This window comes from Camelus ferus, chromosome 6 (assembly GCF_009834535.1).
Source record: "Camelus ferus isolate YT-003-E chromosome 6, BCGSAC_Cfer_1.0, whole genome shotgun sequence".
Taxonomy (NCBI): Eukaryota; Metazoa; Chordata; class Mammalia; order Artiodactyla; family Camelidae; genus Camelus; species Camelus ferus.
In genome coordinates this window covers 42,048,287-42,073,493 of record NC_045701.1, presented here as the reverse complement: position 1 = coordinate 42,073,493, position 25,207 = coordinate 42,048,287, and the positions used below count along the sequence as shown (strand labels likewise).

The following is a 25,207-nucleotide window of genomic DNA, read 5'->3' as shown; positions in this document are numbered from 1 at the left end:
ATTAGTTTTATTTTTTGTTTGTTTGCTTTGATGGGGGGTGGTTTAAGAGAGAGAGAGAATGAAAAAGGAAAGTGAACCTGGAATTGTCATCCTTTGTTCTGGAGAAGCATCCTATCTTATTTTTATAACAGCCTTAGCAGCTCTGTGTGCCTAATGACCAGGACCTCCGATGAAAGGAGAATCTCGAAGTCTCTGGTTTAAACTCCAAATAGGACTAGGCTGAAAACTAACCCAATTCTGCATGTTCTGATCTTACATTGTGAACAGTTAATGAGAGTAAATACAGCAATTACATACATGTCAACAACCCTCTGTAGTGTGTCCCTTTTTGTTTGCCAGAGAGCCAAGAGGGCTACAGCAGCTGAGAAGGGGCTAGCAGAGTATCTTCATGGGTTAAAAATGAAAATTACAGGCAGATAATTATCTTTGGTATAAGGTTACACAAACATATGCAGCTTGTGGATTAAAAAAAAGCATATGGCAGTGTGTACAAAATAACTAAGATCAAAATCAAGTTGTTTCTTTCTGTCAGAAGTCACTCTTCTGTTCATACAGCCAAGTCTTCTCTAAGCTCTGCTCTGGACAGTTGTCCACATTTTGATTTTGTAATATTGTGCACATAGACAAGAAAGGATAAATAGAGAATATCTTAAAGGGCACAGGGCACGAGCTATTTACTGCATCAGATAGAACATAAAATCATCCACATACAAATGCTTCTCCTAATGCCTATGTATTCAGCAGCCTCGGTGCTTGTCTTCCTGTCTCGTATTCCTGTTGACGTATTACATTGCAAGCCTCTTCTCAGCCAGTTATATAACTCTCTTCTTCCAAGACAAATGGTGGTCTTATGACACCCACCCCCCCACTACCAAATTTTCAAGTGCAATCGTATATAGCTGAGGCAGGTAGAAGGAATGAAGGCAACAAAAATATGAGGCAACAAAAGGAGGTTGAAAGCTAGCTAAATTTTGAAGCACAGACTTTAAGAGTACTCAGAAGCTATTTTTTACATTGCAGTCAGTTTGAAAGCCGTGAGAGAAAACCAGGCTCACCCATCAAGCACCGTCTTAGAGATTTCCTTCTTGAATGCCACTATGACAATGATAATTATGAACTGAAAAAGATAAATCCTTTGCCTTCATATGAAGAATCTGAAACTTTCTGTTTGCAGGAAAGCCACATGCCCTTACATGACTTAATGTGTCTATATTTATTTACTTTAAAAAATTAAAAGTGCCTGAAAAAGAATCTGATGAGAAATGACGAAAGTTACAGAAACTCATGGGGGAAAAAATGTATTTGGAGACTCAGGATGGTCTTGATTTTGCTCTGAGAATTTTCCACAGTAGTTTTATATCTGTGTATTGGAGCTTGAGAGCTGATGATTCTGAACAGCCCCTGCCCGATAGGCTGCACAGGACTTCATGGATTCAGAAACCCAGCGGGAAAGATAATGCAAATTCACAGGACTTGAAATAAAAACCAGCTCCTTTCTTTTCTAGGTGGTGCGGTGATGCTGCTGGTTTATGAATACACCTATTCATGGCTTCAGGAGAACTGGTGATTGCCTACAGAGGATTTTCGCCCCTTCAGATACGGGATATTTGTTATACAGCGCCATGAAAAGGAGAGACTATCGATCAGCTAAGCCAATACAATTATAAATTATAATTATATAGTTATATACAACTATAAAGGGTAAAACAGTTTGTTCAAGAACAAAACTTATATTGATACTTTAAAAATTATCTCTAGACAATTTGAGACTGTAGTTTTGGTTGTATCCATAAGACTGTGAGAAGAAAAATAATAAGATGAAGTAATGAGGTATGAAACTGAATATAAAAAATAGCATAGAAATCAGATATATTTCATAAAAGCAACATAAATTTTATGACCTACACTGCTTATACTGCTTCACAATGAAAATTCATTGTATTGATGATTACTTTTTCCCAAAAGGTCAAGAAATGCTTAAAAGTTAAAAATAAAAAGCCAAAATTTAAACCATTTTTATAAGAAATTAAATTCTTCCATAAATATGATTTAATTATATACAAGGAAAATATTTCTAAAGTGTACTAAAACAGCCTTTTAAAAATTTTGTGTTAAAATGTGAAGTTATTGGTTTCCTTCAGTCATAATACATATCTCAGCTATATTTTCCTAAATCTACTTTATATTTTGCACTGTTGGTTAAAGCAGGTCATATTTTTAAATCATGATATTTGAAGTCTTTTATGACAAATATAAAACATGAAATTATATTAAACTACTTTCCTTCACATAGGTCCCTTTGAAGACAAGTTTTAATGCTGAAGTATTTTCATATTAAATCACAAATTGAAACCACTCTGTGGGCCCATTTGTGCTGTCTGTATTTGCATCCAAATACCTTTGTTCAGAACTCTTACCTATGCCATTCTTAAAAAGAGTGTTTGGAGCAAAACTACATTTCTAGGTTATTAGTTTTAAGTGACAGTTTCAAGTGTGACATCTGCCAACTGCAGTGTTAAAATATGTATTACGAAGGGGCAAATGTTTCAAATAGACATACATTCTTAGCAATTCCAAAGATTCCTGTACTAACACGCACTCCAAAAAAAATCTCCTTAGCGTTGCTATAACCAAACTTAATTTTATATCTGCATTCTGAAATGATGCTACTTTAGTAGCTAAAGTTAACAAAAGTATCTGCATGTTCTGGATGGCAACTACTACTGTGAGGTATTTCTACCAAGAAGCTGTGCCACTAAAACATTTTGAAAATAAAAAATGAAAGATAGCATGGTAATTATTACTTTTTATTAATTTAGAGCATTTGAAGTATAAAAATAAAGGCTTTTTGACATACTGTATATACATACACAGCCTTCAGTTGTACATCCTTTCCAACGTGTTTTTTAATTTATATTTCAGCCCAATATTTAATAAGAGGATTATTAAAAGTAGGAAAAAATGAGAGAAATTAGAATGTGTCTGTTGTACAGCTGCATTCTGTCCTTGCAGGTAATACTCTGGCATCCTGTGAGAGAGAGCATGGCCTGCATAGGGGCCATGAAATTGAACCTTTAACCTCTCCATGTGGATGGGATGGAAAAGGATCTCTGAAGAGTGCATTTGCTGGTTTAAAAACAACACTTTTGCCCCCGTAAGAAACAGGAAATATGTCAACATCAACCAGTAATAATAATGTTTAAAAATCAAACAATCCTAACCCCATATCCCATCCCACTTTCCTTCTCTTATTTTTAAAAATAGCTTTAAATCACAATGTGCTTTGAGTAGCACATTGTATTTGGGCTTTCTCTTATCTTTTTCAGTTTACTCCATGTGAATTCATTGTTGCTGAGAAAAGACCTAGGGGAAAAAAAAGAAAGCAAAAAAAAAAAACAAAAAACAAAAAACAAAAAACCCAAACTTTGATACGATTAACATTAGATTTTTAAAAATACAAGAACCAGAAAAAATATATATAAATAGGATAACAAGAGATTTCTTAATTTAGATAAAGAAAATAACATTTCATTGTGTTTTCATACAAACAATTGGTATTTTTTTAAAGACTCCTAATAGCCACCTAAAAACATCTGATAAGAAATAATTCTGTACCTTATGCCAGTTTCTCTGCATGGCAGGAGAGTCCCTGTACAGTATGGTTTTAAAGTCTCCACCCAAATATTGGACTGGTATTTTGTTCCATTCAGTTTATAGTCTATTTTTTCAGCAGACTGGGAACTCCAGATGTCAATAGGAGTTTTACAAGATCAAAGGAAGATATGGCCCTGAGAGTTCATCTGCTCCTTCTGCTTATTCTTCTCCTGAAGTTATAATCCTCTGTTTGTAGCGCTGAATTTCGCTTGCTTTAGAAATAAATGCAGTTCAAAGCTCTCTATAAGATATCTGCTGCTAGAAAAAAGGAGTTCCTCAAACATAACTTGTGTGTCAGAAATCTCCTTACTGTTTACATCCTAGTGATTTGAAAACCTAGCTAATCTAGCCATCCGAGTTTTAAACGAGGCCGTGAAACTTACGTGACAGAACAGGATTGCCATGTGGGCTGTGCACAGCACAGGAAGGAAAAATCAAAGTCACCTAACGAACATATCTTTGAACATCCATATCTAGTGATGTGCCCTGTTATTGCACAGAATTAATACCAAAAAACCCACAATATATTAATTTTCCAATAGATGAATTGTACCAATGTTTTAAAAACATATTTTCAAGCCTATGTTGCCAAGCAGGAAGAACTTTCCAAACAGAAGAGATTATAACTGTAGAATTTTGCCCAAGAAAATCAATTGTTTTAAAATACAACACATAATCATCCGCACGCACACACACACACACACACACACACACACACACTCTCTCTCCTCAGCTCTATTATTAACATTAAAGTGAAAAACAAATTGGTTTAAAAAGATCCATCCATTAAACTGTCCTGTAACTCCAAAAATGAATAAAGGGAATTTTTAAAAATTAAATAGCATTTGTATTTCTAACACCACCACCAGTTTACCTACACGTGAAACATGCTTCTGTACAACAATGTAAACTTCACAGCAAGCCATTTTTACATTCATTAAAGCAGAATTTTCCATTTTTTAAAAAATTACAACGTAATTTTGGGCTGAGATTGCTGAACACACAGGTAAGCCAACAATAACAGTACAATTTAGTTTCACAGTGGTTTTCTTAACATAAAGTTCATTTTAAGTGTCTTTGCAAAGCATTTCACATTAAACTTAGATTTCTAAGTGACTTCCTTTAGAGTCTTCTTGTTCAGATATTTTCCACCCTCTTGTCCTTATATGCTTGGCATGTGTGTTGTTTGATTGGGATACAAAATGGGAGACTAGCTTGTTTTATCTGTGTTTTGAGTCCTCTGTCGTAGAAAGAAAAAGTCCTTCATGAGATGTTGAAGCCTTCACTGCGCACACAAAATGTGGGGCAAGTCCAGGTCCCGGAGCCCAAGCAGCCCAACCACCAAACAGAGAAAGAGATGTTGCCAGAAAGTCACCTTTGCAAAAAGAAAGGAAAAAATGGGGGGGGGGGGGTAATCCCATGGAATGAAAACACAAATGCACCATCCAGAGTCCATATTTACAAACTAATACAAAATATAAACATTACTGTATTTGGAACCAGGTCAAAACACCAGGAGGAGCTAAATTCAGATATTGCTTGAGTTATACATATATTTTTCAACAAAATAGATCTGTTAAAAATAAAGGATCACTCAAACAAGTCAATTACTGATTGGTTTCCTAATGATGAATTAAGGCTTATTTTGTTACCTTATTTGATTAGAGGGTGTAGCGTAACTTTTTTCTATATGCATTTTCTTTTATTGATTTTGCAAAAATCTCAACAATTGCACGTTTCAAAAGTTCAGGTTGATTTAGAATAAATATACACATGTGGTTTTACCAAAGACTAGTTTTAAAAGTTCCTTAAGCCCTTTGAGGGGTGCAGATTTCTTCACTACGTTCAAACAGTGTGTGGGCAATACAAATGTCTCATTCAGTCCTTAACATTGCTTTTGTTTTTAAATCCTAAAGTCGTGTCAGGCTTTCTGTGAGAGAGAAGTTATGGCAAGAAATATTTAAGTGTCATCAGCACAAAGGATGTGAGTCCGTAAAGCCAGCTTTGGAGGCAGGAGGGTTGGAGGGCAGAGGGGTGGGATCCGAGACCAGGGAAGAGGGGGAGGGTGTGCTGAGAGAGGGGGCTTGGGTGAAGCTGCAGCAGATGGAATTTCCCATCAGAGTGCAGAAGCCGTGACAGAGTGGCTACCTTCTCGGGCTGCCTGCATTCCCTTGAACGCCAGCGACGCGGGAATGTCACAGTTGTGGGGGGAAAGTGGGGTGCCACTGGCATGCTGCCACCCATGTCCAGCAACATAACCAGAAGGAGCAGCGCTGTAGGTCATGTAAGGCGACACTTGGGCCGGGGTAGGATAAGGAGCCATGCTGGATGCTGACACAAAACTGCTTACAGCTGGGAGACCATTTGGTGCCTAAGAGGAGGAAGAAAAGAGAAGAGGTGAGGATAGCCGTCTTATAGTGTTTGACATTTCACAAGTTCTTAGAAACAGAATGCACGTTATGAGTAGTAGCTAATAACATTCTGACTCTGGGGTTTTTTTAGATTTGACTTTATTTATATTCTAAATACATTCACAGTCTTGCTACTTAAACATACTCTTTCCCCACAGGTTTTGAGGAGACTACAACCAGAAGATTCACAGTATTTGCTTTTGCTGTTTGGAATTATAGGAAGGAACTGCAGGGTGAGGAAACAATTAATGGTGATTAAATACTCTTAGAATCCATTCAGCTATTGATCCATCTGCCTTTGTCAACCTTCCCTATACTTTGGCTTTGTGTAGCTCTTTGTTGAGGCATTTGTGAAGGGCCTGGTTGGTGCGGGTTTCACTTCCAGTAAAGAAGGGCACCGAGTGTGGGCTGTCACTTTAGAAATTCAAAATGAGCACGACCTTTGTTAAATAAAGCACAAGTCATATTTTAAAACATCATGTTGAAAATGCCTGTTGGACAAAGGACACGCAACATCAGGCAGTTTGTCTAGTAACAGTTTTTAATGAACACTGGGGGTATTTTTTCCCAGAGCTATTTTATCAAAAAGGAAACACTCTATCAGAATATGAAAGAATCGCATGTGTATGGCTTTGGAATTGGAAAATCTTCTTGCAAAGTTTCAGGGCCCTATGATGTAAAATTTTAAAAGCCACATGGATAAATCTCTTGAAATGAATTTAAATGTAAACATTTAGTTTGCAAACAAAAGCAGCAGCTCTGGCAGGCAAGTCTGCCTAGAAACCAGTACTCTCTTGGCATTTAAAAACTTATTGTTGGTATTGTTACTAATAACAACACCAAAAACACCCTGATGTCTAATCCTGATTCTGGCATGAATAACTCAGCATCCTTCTTCAAGTAACTTAATTTTCCCCCCTCAATTTCTAGATTGTTTAGAAATAAAGAGTAAATCCTGTTTCCCAGCAGTGATGTGAATGAATAGACATCAACTTATTTCCTAATAAAAGCATAATGTAAATAACAGAAGTATTGCTAGTAAAACCAATTTAAATCCTTACGGCAAGAAAAGCAGACATATGTTAAGTAGTTACTTTTTTCCAATTCAATTGCAACATAGAAATTATTTTCTAATGTAATTCATTTGGTTATTATTTTCACTTCTGTATCTATGAGAATACATTGCTGGGGTCTCAAAAATGATTTTCTCAATTTAGAGTAATGCATGGAGTAGAATATATACATGGATGTGATTTAACACTGCTTGCGGATTTCCGACAAAATAAAAATATAAGTAGAGGGGGAAACTTTGTGTACCTGATGTGTAAGAACACATACCTCGTGTTCTTTTTGCCAGAGTGCTTGTTCTTTGAAAAACGGGGAAGAGGAAAGGAAACCAAGGTTTCCTGAATATGTCCTATGTCCCAAGCACCAAGAAATATCCAACATATTTTACTGAATAATTAAGATCAATGATTGTAACTAATTATAACCTGTTGGGTTTACAATAATTATAAGAATATATAGTGATTATAACACAATGTTCAATTGAAATTAAAATGTGTTACTACACAAGAACATAGATTAAGGAGTTTAGCCATTTACCTTAGGCCAATCGGCAAGCCAATGGCCATGTGTTAAAAGGAGTTATCACTCCTAACTGACACAGGATCTTCTGTCGTGCTAATTTTCCTGGACAATTAAAAGATAGATGTAATTTAATCTCAAACTAGAGCATCTTTTCTAGTAAAGGATTCTTTCCTCTTCTAGAATCAGATTTTCATTCTTAGATCCTCATTCTGTTTCTTAATTTGTAAAAAAAATCTTTTTCCCCCTTTCTGAGAATGTTTCATTAGAGAATGCCTCAAAGGAGACACACTTTACGGCTCTCAGCAGATGAGTAGGAAGATAGAGAGCTATCAAATTGCAGAAGAAATCTAGCATTGCATAGAGATTATATTTCGGATCACTTTTATCTAGGGTTTTCCCAAAGACTTATGAGAAATTAATTTGGAAAGGAATCATTTCAATTCAGTTACGGAAAGGTGTTCATCTCTATATTAGATCTCTTCCATTCTAGCATTAATATTTTATACTACCGATGCCAGTGTGCACCAAGAATCATAAAATAAGAATGTTAAGGTTAAAACATTAAGGTTAAAATTATTTTTAAAAAATAATGAAGACCTTTCCTCAACATTTTACAAGTACATAGGTTAGATTATTTAATATTACACATGACAGAAACAATGTTCTAGTTAGCAGAAAAAATGTATTGCTGAGTTCTATTTTTCATCACAGATAAATTTTTCCTACGCATTCTTTTTTCTTTATATTTTTTTCTATTAGTCACAGTTACAGTTCTCTCTGAAATACTTGCTTTGTCATCTTCCCTTTCCTCCCCTTACACCCTTGCCCTTGGAACCATTACTCCTTGATGTGGCATCTTTATTTCGGGCTCTTCAGCTGTTCTGTCATAATGTCTACAATCCCTTACATGGATTCCCCTACTTTTTGCCCAGAAATGTTTCCCCTGAGAAGCTAGGCTGGACTGAACTCTCATTTTAGATAATGCTCCTAGGATTTGGGGGAGGCAAAACATTGGATTTAGGCCCGTGTTACCTTCAGGTGCCTTACTTATTCCATAACTATATTTGCGTGTCAAGTGTAAAAAACACTAATAATTCTTTCTATATTTGTCTGTTTTTTTCATACTTAAGCTACCAAACTTGTTTTGTGTTATTTGTCCTATTAGTATTAAATATTTCAAAGCTTTCTAAAATCTGCAATATATTTAGAGTCATTTTAGTGATGCTGGCCCGTCTGGGCTGCAGAAAGGAAGGTTGGGAAGGGAAGCTCAAAGAGCTTTGACCTCCTCATCTTGTAGAAAAAGGCAAGGGGAGGCTAAAGTGTTTGCTTAAAAAAAAAAAAAAAAAAAGGACAGAAATCTTTAAATTTAAACAGTATAAAAATAGTTCTTAGCTTTCCCTCAGGTTAAATTATGACCTAGATTGGGTGGAAAAGTTTTGTCTTAATTTCCCTTTTTACTTTTAAAGTTAAGATTTAGAAATTTAGGAAAAATGGCATAAGCAAAATGAGAGAACAAACAGGTTTTAAATAAAATATCCCTGCCACCTTCTACTCATTCATCCTAGTGATTCAATAAACACTTCAATTTTCTCACTATTAATTTTGCAACATAATATTAGTAAAAGATATAAATCTCTACCAGGTAAAGTAATTGTTATTTATGAAGCAATCACTGAAAGAGTAAAATTTTCCACCACAAAGGAAAACAACTACAGGTAGCACTGATGTTTGTTTATTCTTTCCAGTAAAAGAGTACATGACTTAAACTTCCAAAATCTGTTTAATGTTTTCGGTGAAGGGCATGTAATTAATCTGAAAAGCTAGTTAGGCTGAGTAGAGACTACCAAATGTACACCATAAATATAGTGGGAGCAAACATGCTAAATTACTCTGTTTAATTGGATTGTAAGTATGATTTATAAATCAACCAACATATGGAATCCCCAGGGAAGAGTAAACAAATTTTCCAAATGAAACCCCAGCAATGGGCATGTAATGGAAATCTCATTTTTGAAAATGACTTTACCTAAAGATTCCATAAATAAAACCTCAATCCATCAACCCCTTTTTCATGTGGATCTTCTGTGAAAGCCATAAGTATCCTTTCCTTAAAAGAACTGTACAGGGTCCCCTAAAGCAGACTATCCTCTACCTAATTTTGAGAACGAGATTTACTAATACAAAGTAAAACAAACCGATTTGCATACTCTGGAAAAAGTAAGTTACTTACTTTGTTGAATGTTTTTAGAAAAAGACAGATACTATCCCACTGACATTAAATGGAAGAGTCCAGAAAAAATACATAAGATGCAATGTAGTCTAGTTAAGGTTATCACAAGAATGAGTGAAAGTATGAGTTTTCATTTTGTTGGGTCTAAAATGTTAGAACTACAGATTTGCAAGTTTTTTAAAATATGTTTTTAAATAAATACGTTGAGAAGCTGTATTGGCAGAGAGCTAGATTGTAAACAGTCTGAGGACAGGGACTTGCCTTTAATCGTCTCATATCCCCACAAAATGGGGCACATCATAGGCATTTCAGAATCATTTGTATACTTAAGCTTGTGCAGACTTTTGAAAGCAAAAGATGTGATAGTCTTGCTTTAAAAACAAAAACAAAAACAAACCAAAAAAAAAAAACCTGGGCACCCTTCATCACAGAACAAGCATTACACTTTAAGTAAGCAAAATGAATAAAGCTGTTGAAAAAAGTAAATAAAAGTTGTAACTTAGCTATTACATTATTTGATTTATGGTCATTCCATTTATTTCCACCCAACCCCCTGCCACCCACTCCCACTCCCCAAGAAAATGGAAATGCATTAGTATCCAAACACTTGAGACCAAGAAAAAATCTGGTATGACAACTGTCTGGCAGTTACAGGTTTTAGACTATTCTTCAAATTCTGGGAATTGTCTACTCAACATTTTCTCTCTTGAAGAAAGTGGAAATAGCAGTGCCAAGTCTTCCATCCACAATCTTTCATCTATTCATCAGTTCTACCAGGTCCTCCCCTTATGATAAAATGAGTTTACCTTGGCTTTATAATAAAGTAGATTCAGCCACAAATAAAGATATACTTCACTTATAATTTCAACCTCGATATTTTAAGTAAGAAAATGCTTCGGATCTGAAAATAAACAAGATTCTTTTTTTTGCTGAAATCATTTTTCTGACTGCTGTTCTACCTACCTTTCTTAATCCATTATGCAATGACCTAGGAAAACAAATCTGATAAAATGAAATGACGGTTGTAAATGTGGTTTCAACATTCAAAAGGATCTTAATTATGCTTAGTTATCAGATTGCAGATCTAAATGTCTCTAGGTAATGGAAAACTATTATTTTAAATGTTTTTCTAAATTTTATATTTCTAAAATTATTAAAATTGATGTCGACTTGAAAAAATTTAAATCACTTTTTTGTATTTTATATGACACATTTTACTGATACATAATAATTAATTTTGTTTTGAAACACTAATAGTTAAAAGCTAACCAGGTCAAAGAATATTTTCGTAATAGACAACATGAATTTCAAAGACTCTATTGGCATTTGCCTAAGATTGAATTCTCTACAAAATTAGAAATTATTTGACACAAAATTAACTATTTGTTATGAAGAAAAATCCAGGACAACTTTGTTTATATTTTCATGAGAACAGGGTCTGCAAGGAAAGCCAGTTTGTTAAATGGTGCCCTAGAAAATTATATTCCAGATGCTGAAATTCTATATTTCAAATATATGTTTCAAATACTATATTTCAAATGAATATTTCATAAGAATTTGAGATTAATTTATATCTCCAAATTCAACTGTTTTCACATCTTGTTTAACTCTGAACTTTTTCTTAAGTTAAAGTATTTATAGATTATTCTCCATTCCTGATATCTCAATTTGTCGCTAAATTTATATTAAACTTGCTGTCTGAGTTCATGTACACTACCCAAAAATGAAGATACTCAAAGCTTTTAAATCTACTGTTCAGATTACTTTAATTGGAGTACTAGATACGCATTTTTTTTCTGAGAAAGCATGCCCAATTATAGAAAAAAATTTCAGGAACTATACAACTGTTTGTAAACTGTTTAAATAGAATGAGGCATTAATTGACTAAATACCATGTAAAAGGGTAGATATATTCCAACTTCATGTTTCTCTATATGTTTTTTTTGCCATACTATTGTATTCAAGAGAGTTTTTATACTTTCAACAGAAAAGAACCAGCCATTAGGAACCAGAGAACATTGTTGCCAGAGTTAGATGAGATTAAAGAGTTCTGGCCCAATATTAAATGTAGGTGAAAAAAGCCAAAATAAATAAATATCCTTTTTCTTCTATCCTCAGAGGTAGACAATCAGGACTTCTAAATGGCACTATAAAATATCAATTGCAGTGTAATATTAATATGTAAGACAAGTATGAATATTCTAAACTAATGTTTTAAAAACAAAATGGATGTGTGCATAAGATTCTGATTACTAACAACAGCATCCTTGTAGTTATAGCTGAAAATAGAAAGTCTAGATTATAGTAATTAATGGAACCTGTGATCAGTTGTCAAATTCAACCCCTTTCGTAATTTTATAGGTGTCTTCTGAGAAAAGATTATGCTTCAAGTCCTATAATCCTGAACCTTTAATTTTCTCCTTTATATACTAAAATGAAACTGAGATCATGTAATATTGCACTATTTAGTAACAACCATGTTAATGTCCTAAAAGTATTATGTGCAAAAATTTTGAGAATTTTTTTTTGGCCAAAGACTTTCAATTTTTATGCATATGCAAATAGAGGAAAATGTTACCCAAATCTACACTTGGGTTGTAGAAATGTAAATATGCTGCTAACATTTTAAAAATAGCTTTTAAAAAATAAATATTTTAATTTTTTGAATATTTGTAAGAGAAATGCATATATGTATATGGAATGTACACAACACACCTTAGAACTGCATGTTTGTTTTTGAGCAAGTTTTAATGTGTAATTTTACCTTCAAGGAAATCAGTGTCTAAACTCCCAAACTGCTTCATAAAATAAGTGTACGTGTCTACTTAGCATACCTTCAGCATTAGGCACTATTTTGGTAATTACAATAGAGTAGCTACTGATTTTAATTATGCTTAGAAACTTCTAAAGTTTTAATATTTTGCATCATTTGTATTATCTTACTACATGGCAATGCAGAAGATTAGCATATTGCAATTAAGAACTTTACAAATGGAAGTTTGATACAAATGTCTTTTTCTTCTGGAAAAATTTTTAAGTTGTTTTTTTAAGCATTTAGAACAATACTTATTTGGGCACTTATTTAAGTTACTTTTCTAAATCTGTTAATTTACTGATTTGATATTCACTGTATAAAATGTAATGGATTTGTAATGTTTGGAATATATAGAATAGATTACTTGACACACTGTTCTATTTTTATTTTCAATTGATTAGTTTCATTTTAAAGTGTATGTATAAATTAACCATTTCTAAACAAGATTAAACACTGTCTATAATTCAAGGGAGTTAAAAGTAATCATAAAGATCTTTGGATTATGACACTGCTTTATATATAAACTAGGTTCATCAGCTATATGTGGGAATTAGAGACTTCTTCAACTCTATACATCACAATGTTATTTCAGGAAATGATGACCTAATAAACATTACTGAGCACCTATTAAATGCTTGCTGCTCTGTATACCAGGTGCTTCATAGACACTATTGTTTGTAACAAAATACCTTGACGCTTTTTGACTATAAGCTCTCTAAACAAAGTATTTTCAGACCAAAAAAATGCTTGTTTTTAAAAGTCAATCTCTAACAGCCATTTCTATCCACAGGTAATATTTAATGATTGCTTACTATGTGCCATATGGTTGCATTATCTCATTGAATCTTCACATCTCTTGAGACTGGAGCTATTATTTCCCTGTTTTATAGATGAAGAAACAGAGGCTCTAAAAGGTTAAATAACTTGCTTAAGTGGCAATGGTGCCATTGTACATAATGTGTCTTCTTTACAGACTACCTCCTCGTTTGCAGAAAATAGTGACAAACTTTCTTATACTTTCTTGTTAGCATTCTTTACAGTAGAAGGAGAGTCACGAAAGGGACTCTTTTTCCTTAATGCTGTTTTCTATGATATTTCTTGTGGGAGAGCTACTAATATATGTATCTGTTTTATATGTCATATAATATGTACCTGATTCTGTTTTTAAAAAAAAAAAAAAAAAAAAAGAGGGAAATGGGGTTTGTTAGAGAAAATAACAACTAGGATTTTTCCCCAAGTGAATGAAAGTTCCATTTAACTTAACAAGCTGATTTTTACAAATAAGAAAACATTAAAAGTTTTAAGATTTCAAGATTATAAAATGAAAACTGGGTATTTTGAAGCTTTGGAATTGGAGTTTGGTATTAATAAATTTGCAAACCTACACAGGTCTGCTCAAAGAAACCTTAAGCTGGTTTAAGGTCCAGGTTTTTTGTTGTTGCTGTTGTTGTTTGGTTTTTTAAGAGTTTTGAACTCCTGACTCCAACGTGGTGATGAATTTAGACTCAGAACTCTTGGGCTTTTGTGAAAACACACACACACACACACACACACACACACACACACACACACACACACACACACACACACACACACACACACACACACACACACACACACACACACACACACACACACACACACACACACGTTTTAATTTTTCTTTTGGAAACCCGGGGGGTGGGGGGACAGAGAGAAAGAAAAATTAAACGTCCCACAGCCGTATAATTTGAGGTTTTCCCACTACCCTCCCTTGGGAGACTGCGACGTGACCTTTAATCGAGAAACCGTAACTTTATTAAGTGTATCTGGCTGCCCTCGCCTCACCGTCGCGGAACCAGCCACGCTCGCGGGTTCTCGGGGACCCGCGGCCCCGGGACGTCCGCGCCGCAGGAGTCGCAGGGCCGCGCCCTCGGCCGGCAGGCCGCTCGCGCCCGCGCGGAGCTGGGAGCCCACCGCCGCTCGCCGGGCCTCTCCGAGGCGCCTTCCTGGGGTAAGTGTAGCCCCCACGCGAGCCGCGGAAAGGCCTGCGGGCGCGGCCCTGTCGAGCCTTCAGAGGCCAAACAGGCCTGGAGGCGCTTCCAGGGCCGCGCCTCGAGCAGCCGCCGCCCGGGTGCCGACCCGCCCCCATGGTCCCGGCCTCGGGCTCGTGGAAGCCACGACTAGTCGGCCTGGCCTTCTCCTCGGTCGAGGCTCCAAGAGATACCAGGGGCCTCTGGCGCCCAAACCCCCGCCGCCACTCTCCCACCCGGCGGGACCGTCGCCTCCTCACCTGACCGTACTTGGCTTCTTGCTCCAAGGCCCCCTTCTCCAGCCCGTTCACCGCGTGCGGGGCGGCGGCGGGGAAGTTGCTGCGGCCCAGGCTGCTCCACTCCTCCACCTTGGGGCTGTGGTAGGGGGAGCTGTCGCTCACTCCTGGGGAGGAGGAGAAGGCGTCAGGCTGAGGGTCGAGCGCGCGCCCCCTCCTGAGACCGGCCCCGAACCCGCGACCCGGGAGCACGAGGGCGGCGACCTCGGCCGGCCCCCTGCCCTCGGCCTCCCGGGGGGCGCGGGGCCCGGCGTGCCTCTCCGGCTGGCAGCCCGGGGCCGGGTGAAGGTGACTCGCCTCGGAGTAAGACTCCCAGCTCTGTCCTCCACGCCCGCGGGAAGATACTATTTTTCTTTTTCAGTCGGCCTTTTATTTCCTCCTCCTCTCTTCGCTCTCCCGAGGAAACGAGTGGAAGGAACCTGAGAGGTTTCCCAAAATTTTCCCAAGTCGGGAAAGAACCCGTAAAATTGCACGCGTCGTTCTCCCCCAACCTAACCCAGGGTCCCAGTCCTAACCCCGGGTCAACTGGGGTTGACAAAAATCTGGGACAGGTATGAACTGAAAAGGGAGAGGGACGTCCTGGCCTTAACCGCGCCTGTGTTGATGCTCAGAGACATCCAGAAAAGTGCTCACTTTGCTGTGGGGATCTAGTACTTATGTCAACAGATGGAACAAAAGACCTGCAAAGTGCTTTGCAAACAAATAACTAAAAGATGCCCACAATAAGTATGCAAAACATAGGTGCTTAGTGTGTGCGCCTACCTTGCCTTGGGTGCTCTATCTCTATACATGAAATATGTGAAGTTATGTGCACATGACTCACAAAATACATACTACAGTTACCACTGTAAATGCCACTAGTGTCAGCGGTAAACTTGTAACTTTTCTGTTTTCAATGAAATAAAAGGTTAAGAAAATGAAAGCAGAATTAAGTGTTTTGGAAAAGAAGGAAAGCCATCAGTTATCCTTTATGTTCTCAATAGAGATGCAGAGAAAATCATGTGTTGTAAAATGATTAGCTCAATGCCTAGAGGTGTGCCTATTGAATCATTGGCATCTTTAAGTGAGCAAGTACAATTTTAAGAGAAGATAGTTGAAGACCCTGAGCAGTTTGTCTTTGGGACCTATGGGTGGAGGACTGAGTTTTAACCAAGCTATAACAACTTGATTTTAAATAATTCCATCTGACACAGTGCTTCAAAGGGGCAATCATTTTGAAGAAATGATCATTTGAGGAAATAATCATTTTATATTCACAGATTTGTCAGAAAACAGGTTGCTTAAAGCTGGCATCCAAAATCAACAGCATGTAGAATGAAGAGTTGCTCCTCTCCATAATCTAATACTTTTCCAACTGACATTTAGTCTGATTGTAGGATCCCTAGGGAAGAAAAGTTTTCTTTTTAACCCTGTCAGTCTCTTTTCACTATGCCTCTCCTTCTCCAGAGAATTAGGTTGTGTTACAGTTTGCACCAGGAAACCGTATTTTGGCCCAGAACTGCCAGTCTCTCCTTGCCTTCCCAGACAAAAGGTAATCGGTGGGCACAAGCCTGAAGTTATCTTAAGAAATTGAGATCCCCCTGCGCGCTCCCATTTCTGCTGATCTCACACTTTCCCATGAACAGGGGCTTCCTTTAAATGTCACTGAGGTCAGTTTATCCTATAAATCAAGGGCAAACTCTCTCCAACTAAAGCTCCAACCAGCTCCGCATAAGACAAAACTGAGATCTTAGAAAGATCTTGTAAATTCCCAGTCAGAAAACAAAAAGATGAGAAATCAGGGCTATGCTTTAATTACTTAAAAAGATAATTGTGCCAATGTGGTGGCAACCGAGAAAGGCAGGAAATCATTAAAGGAACTATTTCCCCCTTTCCTATTTAATTTTTCCTCTTCTCTTTTAAAACTTTTTTTGCTGAGAAATTAAGGAGGTAGGCTCTTTATCTCTGCAGTATTTAAATTCTGCGTCTAGGGCATTTTGACTTTCTTGTCTCCCTACTGAGAAAGAAGTTAACGCTGTTTTTTTGTTTTGTTCTGTTCAATTTTAACAATGCAGTAAAAGAAAACAAACTCGGGTCTCCTGCGGAAGCCCGACTGAGCAGGAGGGCTCCGGGAATCGTTCTTAGCAAGCAGAGAAGACACTCAAGACATTGCAAGGTCAAGGGTGAGAAAGGAAAGGAACAGTGGGGTGGCACCTCTGAAAACGTGCAGGGACTAGACCTCCATTCGCATTCCCGGGGACTGGTGGACCCTAAAGGGGAAGCGGTAGGCACGGGGAAAACGGGAAAGAACCGGAGAGAGGACGGCATGGAATCGCCATCCTTTTTCTCTTATTCACCGCGGCGGTTGGTGCCACTTCCTTAGATATATAGATATGTAGATATAGGTATAGTGAAGTCTGTTAAGGTAAAAAGTGTCAGGGGTTGGGGGATAAAGGGACAGAGAGAGAAATAAAGCAGAAAATTAGTCCCAGAATGAGCAATGCTGTAACATGCAAGTTACTAGTAGTAACTTCGGGACCTCGGTTTCCTAGGAAAATGAAGTGAAGCATAAGAATGAAACCAATTAGGTGACATTTGAACTTCCTGCCTAAGCAAATTTGGTCTGATTGCCAGAATCCAAGAAGAATACTGCAATTTCCACAGGGTGCCCGACTCCTCGCGGCCGCATCTGATCCCCAAACAACCTTCCCGCAGCAGTGTCTGCAGCCGGCAGCCCCACGCCCGCTTAGGCCTCCCGGGCTGCGCCCCAAGTCCAGCCCCGGCCGCACTCTCCAAGTGAGCGCGCGGGTCTGAGGCTGCCGCCGCGCGAGAGGCGGGGGAGGGTGGAAAATGCGAACCATGTGTTGGGGATGGGGGGATGTGATGGGTCTGGTAGTTTGAGATGAGGCAGTAGACTGTGTGTGGCAAGGAAACGAAGGGCATGAATTTCACGTTAATGAGATCAGGACACCCCTTGGGAGGACTCCTTACGTTTCCAAAGGAAAAAGCCTCAGGTGGTGGGATAGAGGAGGCCACAGATCCTGAGACCCCAGAGAGAGTGTGGAGGCAGGCTCTGCACATCCACACTTTCGGCGCCCGGGCCCTTACCTTGATCGGTGATGGAGCGAATGCCCAGGATGTCAGTGACGGAGTGGGAGGAGGGCCAGGTGCGTGGCATGGCCACCGAGCCGGTGATAGCGGGCACTCCGGGCGGCGTGGGCACCTTGGCGGCTGCCGCCGTGATGGGGCTGGGGTACGAGTAGATGTGGTTATAGGGCAGCGCCGGCTGCGGCGCGGGCTGGTGCTGCTTATATGAGTCGTAATGACCCTGTTGGGCCAAGTTGCCGATCTTGTTGCGCAGGATGCGGCTGATGGAGCTCACCGAGGGCACGTTGTACTTGTCACAAACGCCATCCGCCAGCAGGCGGTCCCGTATCTCCCAGGCGAAGATACCGGGGTCCCTCTGCTTGTAGGTCCGGATGTGCTTCACCACGGTGGGGGTGGTGACCCGAGGCTTGCTGCCCCCAATGGCTCCTGGCAAGATCGAGCCTGTCTCGTTGTAGCGCGCCAGGATCTTGCTGACGCAGCCGTGAGAGACCCGTAGCTGGCGGCTGATGTCACACGGTCGGATGCCCAGTTGGGCCAGTTCCACTATGCGAAGCCGGATGGCGTTGGGCAGAGGCCTCCCGTTCACAAATACTCCTCCCAGCTGGTTCACCTCCCCAAAGGCTGGCTCTGCAAAACGAACACAGCGCGCACCCACAGTTTGGGACAGCCGCTTGCCACTCGGCCTCCGCGCGTGTCAGGGGGCAAGGCAAGTGAACCCGCCTGAGACTAAGGACCGGGGCTTTCCCCAAACCATACGGTCCCCGAGCCGAGCCGTGAGGAACGGACCCAAATCACTGCGGTCTAGTCAGACCCCTTCCCTCATCCCCGGTCTGCGGCAGCTACAAACAAATAAAGTGGTGAGACGCAGGGCCTCTCTGAGCGTTTTAAATTCTCCAAAGCAGGCGAGGAAATCGGTCTTGACGCCTGCAAGCAGCTCCTTCTCGCCTACTCGGCGCTCAAGTTCTTGGACCGCTCCCCCCTGAACCCCAGCGCCCCGCCTTGAGACCTGCGCAATTAGACAGAGTCCAGGTTTTTTTTTTTTTTTTTTCCTGGTTTGTTTGCGGGTCTGTGAGTATGTGAAACAAAATTTGGTCCGGCACGGGAGCCGCGGGGCTTGCTGATGCCACCGCTCCCTTCTCTTAAAATCAGAAAATGGCATCAGCAGCAAACCAGTAGCCAGCCTTCAGACTGAACTGCTGTGCGCCGCTGACCCTTGGCGTGTTCCTACAACTTGTAGGAACACGAGCAAAGTCAATAAGAAGAGTGCAAGCGCTCAGTGGTGTGCGCCCTCGCGCGCCCTCCCTCCCTCCCTCGCCCGCTCGCTCCCTCCCTCCCTTCCCGGCTCTGACAGCGTCCCCCGCCGCCACTCACCCATTGCTCCGAGCAGTACACCAACCGGGCCCCAATTCCGCACTCCCAGAAAGAAACTTTTCGCGTGGCCTCAGTGGCCCGGCCTGTCGCTGCCCCGGGCCGCCTGTGCCTCCGCTTCTCCCCAGGAGGAGGCGGCGAGAGTGCAAAAGGAAGGAGTAAAAGGAAGTCTGTGCCCCGATGAAAGAGGCTTGAGTTCTGCATTTCAATCTAAGCAGCAACGTGGGCTGGGCTGAGTGGGGCCGGGCGGCTCCGTCTATCACTCACTAGGGACACGCCCCCAAAGAGGAGGGCCGGAGGGCAAGCTGTGTGGTGATTGGCGTGGTCCGTTGAGCGACAACACAGTCCGGGAAAGTCCTTCCGCTGTCTCCTTCAATCTTGCTCTGCACCTGGGTGACTAAATACAAAGAAAAGAGATGTTTGACACCTTCCCAGGCGCAGCGCAAACAGACAGCAAAATCAGGCTGTTAAAAATGCTAAATAAGCAAATGAAAGTGGTCTGAATATGAGAGACTCGAAGGAGGGAAAGGGTTGAGAACCCTTCTTTGGGAGAAAGACCGACATCTCAATTTCAGTTAAAACTCTAGGTAGGAGGTGAGCGTCACCGTCACTGGTGGTGGTCGTGAGTGTTCTTAGAATAGCCTGGCATGCAAGTCCTCGAGGGGCTGTCAGGAGGGGACAGCTGTTACCTGCGGATACCACTGCACTACAGCCTGTGCCAGGTGGTAAGAGCGCAAATATGAAAAGGTAGGCCGGTCGGAGAGACAAGGAGAACTGGGGGAGACCGAACCAGGGATGGAGGCCACTCTGGGGAGGACCCATCTTCCAGACTAACTCCCCACAGCAGTCTCTACAGAGTTCATCCAGGAGCGCGGGGCCAAACCTTAGCCTAGGCTCCAAGCAGGGGCTGCGCCCTGTGCAGAGAACTTAATCACAAGCGGCTAAAGCAAGGGCAGAGCCAACGTGGATCGATTGCCTGTGCATGGGGCACTCTTTCGCCGAGGTCAGCACGCCGCTGCGTTCAGCCATGTTGCTGGTCCGTTGGCCCTTGGTGCTAATGATCATTGATTTCCCCCCACCAATGAACCACTCCAAAGGGTTTTTGTTTAAATATGAAAGAGACTTGGTCCCAAGAAGGTAAACACCAACCCTGCACATGTGATTCCCCGAGTCTTCTAATTAGATACCATAGGCCCTGTGGTTCTGCCTACTTCTGAGTTTTCACTTTCATTCACTCTAAGTCTAATCTAAAATGTACAGTATTCTTTTTTGGTGGTCAAAGTTATTCACATTTTGAGTACGGGTTATGGAGAATGCTAATCTAAATGAAAAGCAAGATTGAGGAACACTTTTAGTGAACTTAGGAGTTTGTACTACTTCGGGTCGAGGATACTGATACTGCTATTTGACAGTCGTAACGTTAGATCCTTCTGTGCATATGTTTAGGGCTGATTGTCCCACAATCCTGAAGGATGTGTGTGGCTCTGGTCTACACACAGGGAAGCTGACTGGGCCCGGATCCCAGACCACTAAGTGACAAGAGCCTAGGAAAAACTAATGATCACCTGTGCTTTTTGAAAAGAACGGTAACTTCTAGATCCTCACGCTTGGGGGAGGAGCTTGGGGGGAGGAAGCACACTGTAGGTTCAAATTTACGGGTATGAAGGATTTGAAACATAAAGGAACAATGAATTCAAACATCCTTAATTCTTTATGATTGGGTTCTTGTGGAAAGTCCCACAACTAGAAATACTTGAACTTGTCTCCTTTGTTGTTATTGTTGCTGTTTAGATTGTTTAAAATCCCGAAGTTTGACTTAACAGTGATTTCATCCCGGTCTGATCCCCAATACCTATTGTGTAACACTGTATGGCGCTTTACAACTCCGAGGTCCTTTGGGAATCCCAGATTTTAAAAGCAGCAGCTCCTTGGGGCTGAGATGCAATATCTGAAGGGAGCATACAATTTCACCTTAGGTTTGTGCGAGGGAATGAACATGCTGGACAACCTGATCAAGAATACTCCCGATCCCTCATTGACACACACTGTGAGTAGCGACTCCTGGGAGGACTCTGTGTCCAGCTTTTGGGTGCCTAGTGAGCACTTCGTGAACTGTGCGGGGCTGTGATGTGTTGATAAAAGGCTGTTCCTCTTCTGACTGGCAAGACTCAGTACCACCATGTGGGTCTATGCTTTCTATGAGGGCTTTAGCAGTTCTACAGCACCAGCCCAGAGAGACCCAGAGATTCCTATTGTTTGGAGATCTGGCTAGGTGGACCTAACACACAACTCCCTCTCCTTCGCCCCCAACTCCTTCAGCTGCCTCACATTTGCCATACTCTGGAACAGGTCCGCTGCTGCCTCTCCATTTCCACCTGTGGTCGAACGTGTTCTTGGCTGCGTGGACCTCCCTGCTCTGCGCCCATCGGAGCCCAGCAGGTCCTCATTACAAAGGCGGGTGTAGATCTTCAGCACTCAGCTCAGTGCATTCCCGAGGGTACACGAAGAACCTTGTTTTGGGACACCACCTATGTGGGGCAATAGGAGGCCCAGGTTCCAGGGACAAGAGGAGTCGAAACTTCAGGGGACAGACAGAGGCGTCCAACTCTACAAGAAGGGGCAAATGTAGAACCATCCTGGGAACGGACACTGAGTGCTACGGCCAGGTAGCCCGAAAACTGATGAGAGACAAGTGACCTGGAGGCGGGAAAGAGGGATAGGGTGAGGGGAGAAAGAGAGAAAAACACTAAGGGCCAGTAAGCCTCGACCACGGTGGATTTAGGGATGCAGAGCAAAAACAGGGGTCAGTTGAGGTCAGCGCCCCCTGGTTACTGCCCGCTCTGGACCCGGGAGATCACACAGAGATCGGAAGAATTTCGATTCAAGAAAGTTAAGACCAAAACACAACCAGTAAGGCCTGCAGCTGACACAGACCGGGGAGAAGCCAAAAGCCCTTCCCAGGACGCTGTCTAGGCCTCCTTTGAGGAGCGACATGTTCTCCGGGTAAATATTTACTCAGTGGGAGACTGGAAGCTGGTGGGGCAGGAAGGTGTGAAGGAGGGGACTACTCCGGGAGGAGAGAATCCGTACCCTCGGCACTGACGGAGACAGACGGATAAACCGGCCTGAGGGGAGCCGGGGCCCGGACTCCAGAGGCGGCCGGGCCCGGGCACGCGGCTAGGGAACTTTAGCCTGCAGTGCGCCTTTGGCTGGACTCTTGCTCTGTCGCTGCGGGTCCAGGCCAGATGCTGTAAAGTCTTCATAAATCTGTCAGCGGTCCCAGTGCCGCAGGCGGTCACCTGCGGCGCCCCCCTCCCGGCACCAGCGGGGTCTGAGGAGAGATGCGAAGAAGGAACAGGAATCTAGCTCCTTCTGAGGCCGCCCTCGCGCGGCCTGGCAGACGGCGGCGACAGGGGACTGCGGAGTTCGGATCCGGGCGCAACAGGCTGTGCAGGGAGCGGGAAGCCCTCTGTTCTCCAGCCATGCCCAACGCCCTGGTCTGCTCTACCGGGCGCCTGCTTCCCCAACTCTGCAGGTCAGCAACGACTGCAGATGGCGGGGAAAGGGGTACAGTGTATAGCGAGAGAGGGGTATGTGTGTGCGCGGGAGAGGGGTCCTCCTGTTCCCAGTTGCATTTATGAAGAATAGGGTTGGCTAGAATATTGAGTAGCAGATTCCTCCAACTTCCTCCTGCCGGGAACAGACAGGATCGCGGGTGAGGCCCAGGCGACGGCGCTCGCCTCTCGCCTTGTTTGGGGAGTGCTAGGGATCGAGAACAGCCAGAGTCTGAGCTCAGAGATGGGTTTTCAGAGCACAGTGACCTCTTCTAGTCATCTGAGAAGGAATGCGATAGACCTCGAATCCGCCCCCCCCCCCTTTCCCCGGGAGCACCTCTTTCACGGTAAGTGGAGGATTTCGAGCGGCGTAGAGAGAGAAAGAGGCTGGACTTCTCCAGTCCTCGCCAGACTGCGCTGCCAATGCCCGGGCTGCGGGTTCCATCCCGGATCGGCCCAACGCTACGCCGCAGCCTGGTAGGGTCAGTGGCTGCTCCTCCGCCCACTCGACCTCCCAGCGTTTACTGCCGCACGTGGCAGCCGGAAGCGCACTCGGTGACCAAGGAGAGGGAGGGTCCACCTTGAGTTGCGGGCAGGACCCTATCTGCGCGTGGAGCCGCGGGCGGGGTCGGGGGGCGGCGGCTAGAAGGAAGGGCCAGGGGGTGTGAGAGAGACAGCCCGCAGGGGTCCTCACCCTGGGGTGGTGGTGGTAGAGGGGGGTTAGGGAGGGGACTCCCAGACACTGACCTGCGGGCCTGGACTTCGCGTTGCGGACGTAGCGGGATGCACCAGCCCAAGTAGAGGCCGCTTGGGCCCCCAAGAGGAGCCTGGAAAATTCTCTGAAAGTCGCTAAGGCCTCCCCGCATCCTTTCTGCCTTCCCGCTGATGATGTTCACCGTCCAAGACCCTTTCCCAAGAGGGCCCAGCCCGCGGGGGTCCCGCTAGAGCACGGAAATCCCGCCACTGGCCTTGGGATCTGCCCCGGGGTTGCGAGCGTTCCTCACCGGCTTTCTCCTTCCGAGGGCAGGGGAGGGGCTTGTTGCCGCCTGAAACCCGCTTTTAATTCTCCGCCTGCCTGTTTCCGATCACCCCGGGTTGGTTTTTCTGTTTGCACACTCCTTCTGTTACAATAAAAACAATCGACATTTCTTTTCAGTTTCCCCATATTAGCGTCACTCAGTCAGTAATTGTTCTCCACCCCCTCCCTCCCCCGCGTTGAAGGCGAACGGGATTGCTCGTACCCTCGCATTGGAAGGTTTCCGAGTATATAAGCAAATCTTTCCTAAAGACTTTAAAGTAAAAATAAATAACGGCCCGAGAAATTGCTGTGACCCTAACATCACTTTCTGAACTCAAATTACACCCATTTTTCAGTTTTCAACAGCGGAATTGCTCTCAGAAGGACGACGCGGAGCCCCATGTGATATGGTTATATTTGTTTATTAAATCCACAAATGGAAGAGAACACATTTTGGGGGCAAGGGGCAAAACCCGAGGCTGCAGAACGGCAAGTTGGATCAAGGATCAGATCCTGGCTGGGGGAAGGGGCAGGGAGAATCCCTGAAGGGATGCCGGCAGAGCCTCCAGCCAAAGGGAGGGGTGTACTTCGCCCAGCCTGGGTTAAGTGTCTGTAGAAGCCAAAGAGCTCGGTGATACGGTGACAGGAGGAGGACGCTGTCCACGGTCACTCTACAGACTTGAGCTGAGGTGGCTCAAGAGATTGCAGCTGCGTGTGGGAAAAACAGGCTTTGGGGTTCTTAAAGACCCTCAGAGTCCGTGCAAGGGCAGTGGGGCTGCCTCCTTCCGACGATCCAATTTGGCTTATGGAAGAGATAAATTCAAACATGGCTGTGCCTGTAAGCCCAGGTTTCGGGTCTCTGGGAAATGCAAACCCTTCGGGTCCCCCACAGTGGTCCAGGTTCTGTTGAACGCAGCGTGGTTGGGGTTGCGTGCAGGCTTCAAGGAGCCGGAATCAACCTGCAGGTCGGAGTCTTGGTACTGGCGTGCCTCTGGTTTTCAGTGATGCAGAGAACCGGGGCTAGATCACTTCGCGGTCTCCTCGGATTGCAGGTGGCACAGTGCCCCCGAGAATCGCCCCGGGCCCTGCCCAACTCCACGAGTCCTCGCACCTGGGCAGTGGACACTGTAGTATGGCTACCTGGCGCTGTGCTGTCGAGGCGCGGGATTTCC

The 25,207-nt window shown here is 42.9% G+C and overlaps 2 protein-coding genes and 1 long non-coding RNA gene across 11 annotated transcripts in view; 2 read left to right on the top strand and 1 right to left on the bottom strand.

The window, feature by feature from the left end:
- SLC25A21 (solute carrier family 25 member 21) overlaps positions 1-3,449 on the top strand; it is a 421,523-nt gene extending 418,074 nt beyond the window's left edge. For 8 of the 9 annotated variants that reach the window (XM_032481914.1, XM_032481920.1, XM_032481919.1 and 5 more), the window contains one exon: positions 1,506-3,449. In XM_032481914.1, coding sequence (XP_032337805.1) covers positions 1,506-1,567 — 62 coding nt within the window. In that variant the 3' untranslated portion in view covers positions 1,568-3,449. The remainder of the gene's footprint in view (positions 1-1,505) is intronic. The other variant, XM_006190421.3, reaches the window with a different exon arrangement.
- On the bottom strand, positions 2,792-23,900 carry PAX9 (paired box 9). The gene is made up of 5 exons (XM_032481913.1): positions 23,765-23,900; positions 19,467-19,860; positions 18,096-18,722; positions 14,973-15,115; positions 2,792-6,025 (listed from the first exon to the last, which is right to left on the bottom strand). Exons 2-5 carry the CDS (start codon positions 19,468-19,470, stop codon positions 5,771-5,773), a joined length of 1,029 nt encoding a protein of 342 aa, XP_032337804.1. The 5' UTR covers positions 19,471-19,860; positions 23,765-23,900; the 3' UTR covers positions 2,792-5,770.
- The window catches only part of LOC116664237, a 66,323-nt gene continuing 54,761 nt past the window's right edge, over positions 13,646-25,207 (top strand). The window contains exon 1 of the long non-coding RNA XR_004320639.1: positions 13,646-14,693. This is a non-coding gene — a long non-coding RNA (uncharacterized LOC116664237). The remainder of the gene's footprint in view (positions 14,694-25,207) is intronic.

Coding starts and splice junctions, on each gene's coding strand:
- PAX9 (XM_032481913.1), bottom strand. Junction 15,116..18,095: donor TCGCTCCATCACCGATCAAG/GTAAGGGCCCGG, acceptor CCTCCTCCCCAG/GAGTGAGCGACAGCTCCCCC. Junction 6,026..14,972: donor AAGAAGCCAAGTACGGTCAG/GTGAGGAGGCGA, acceptor TCCTCCTCTTAG/GCACCAAATGGTCTCCCAGC.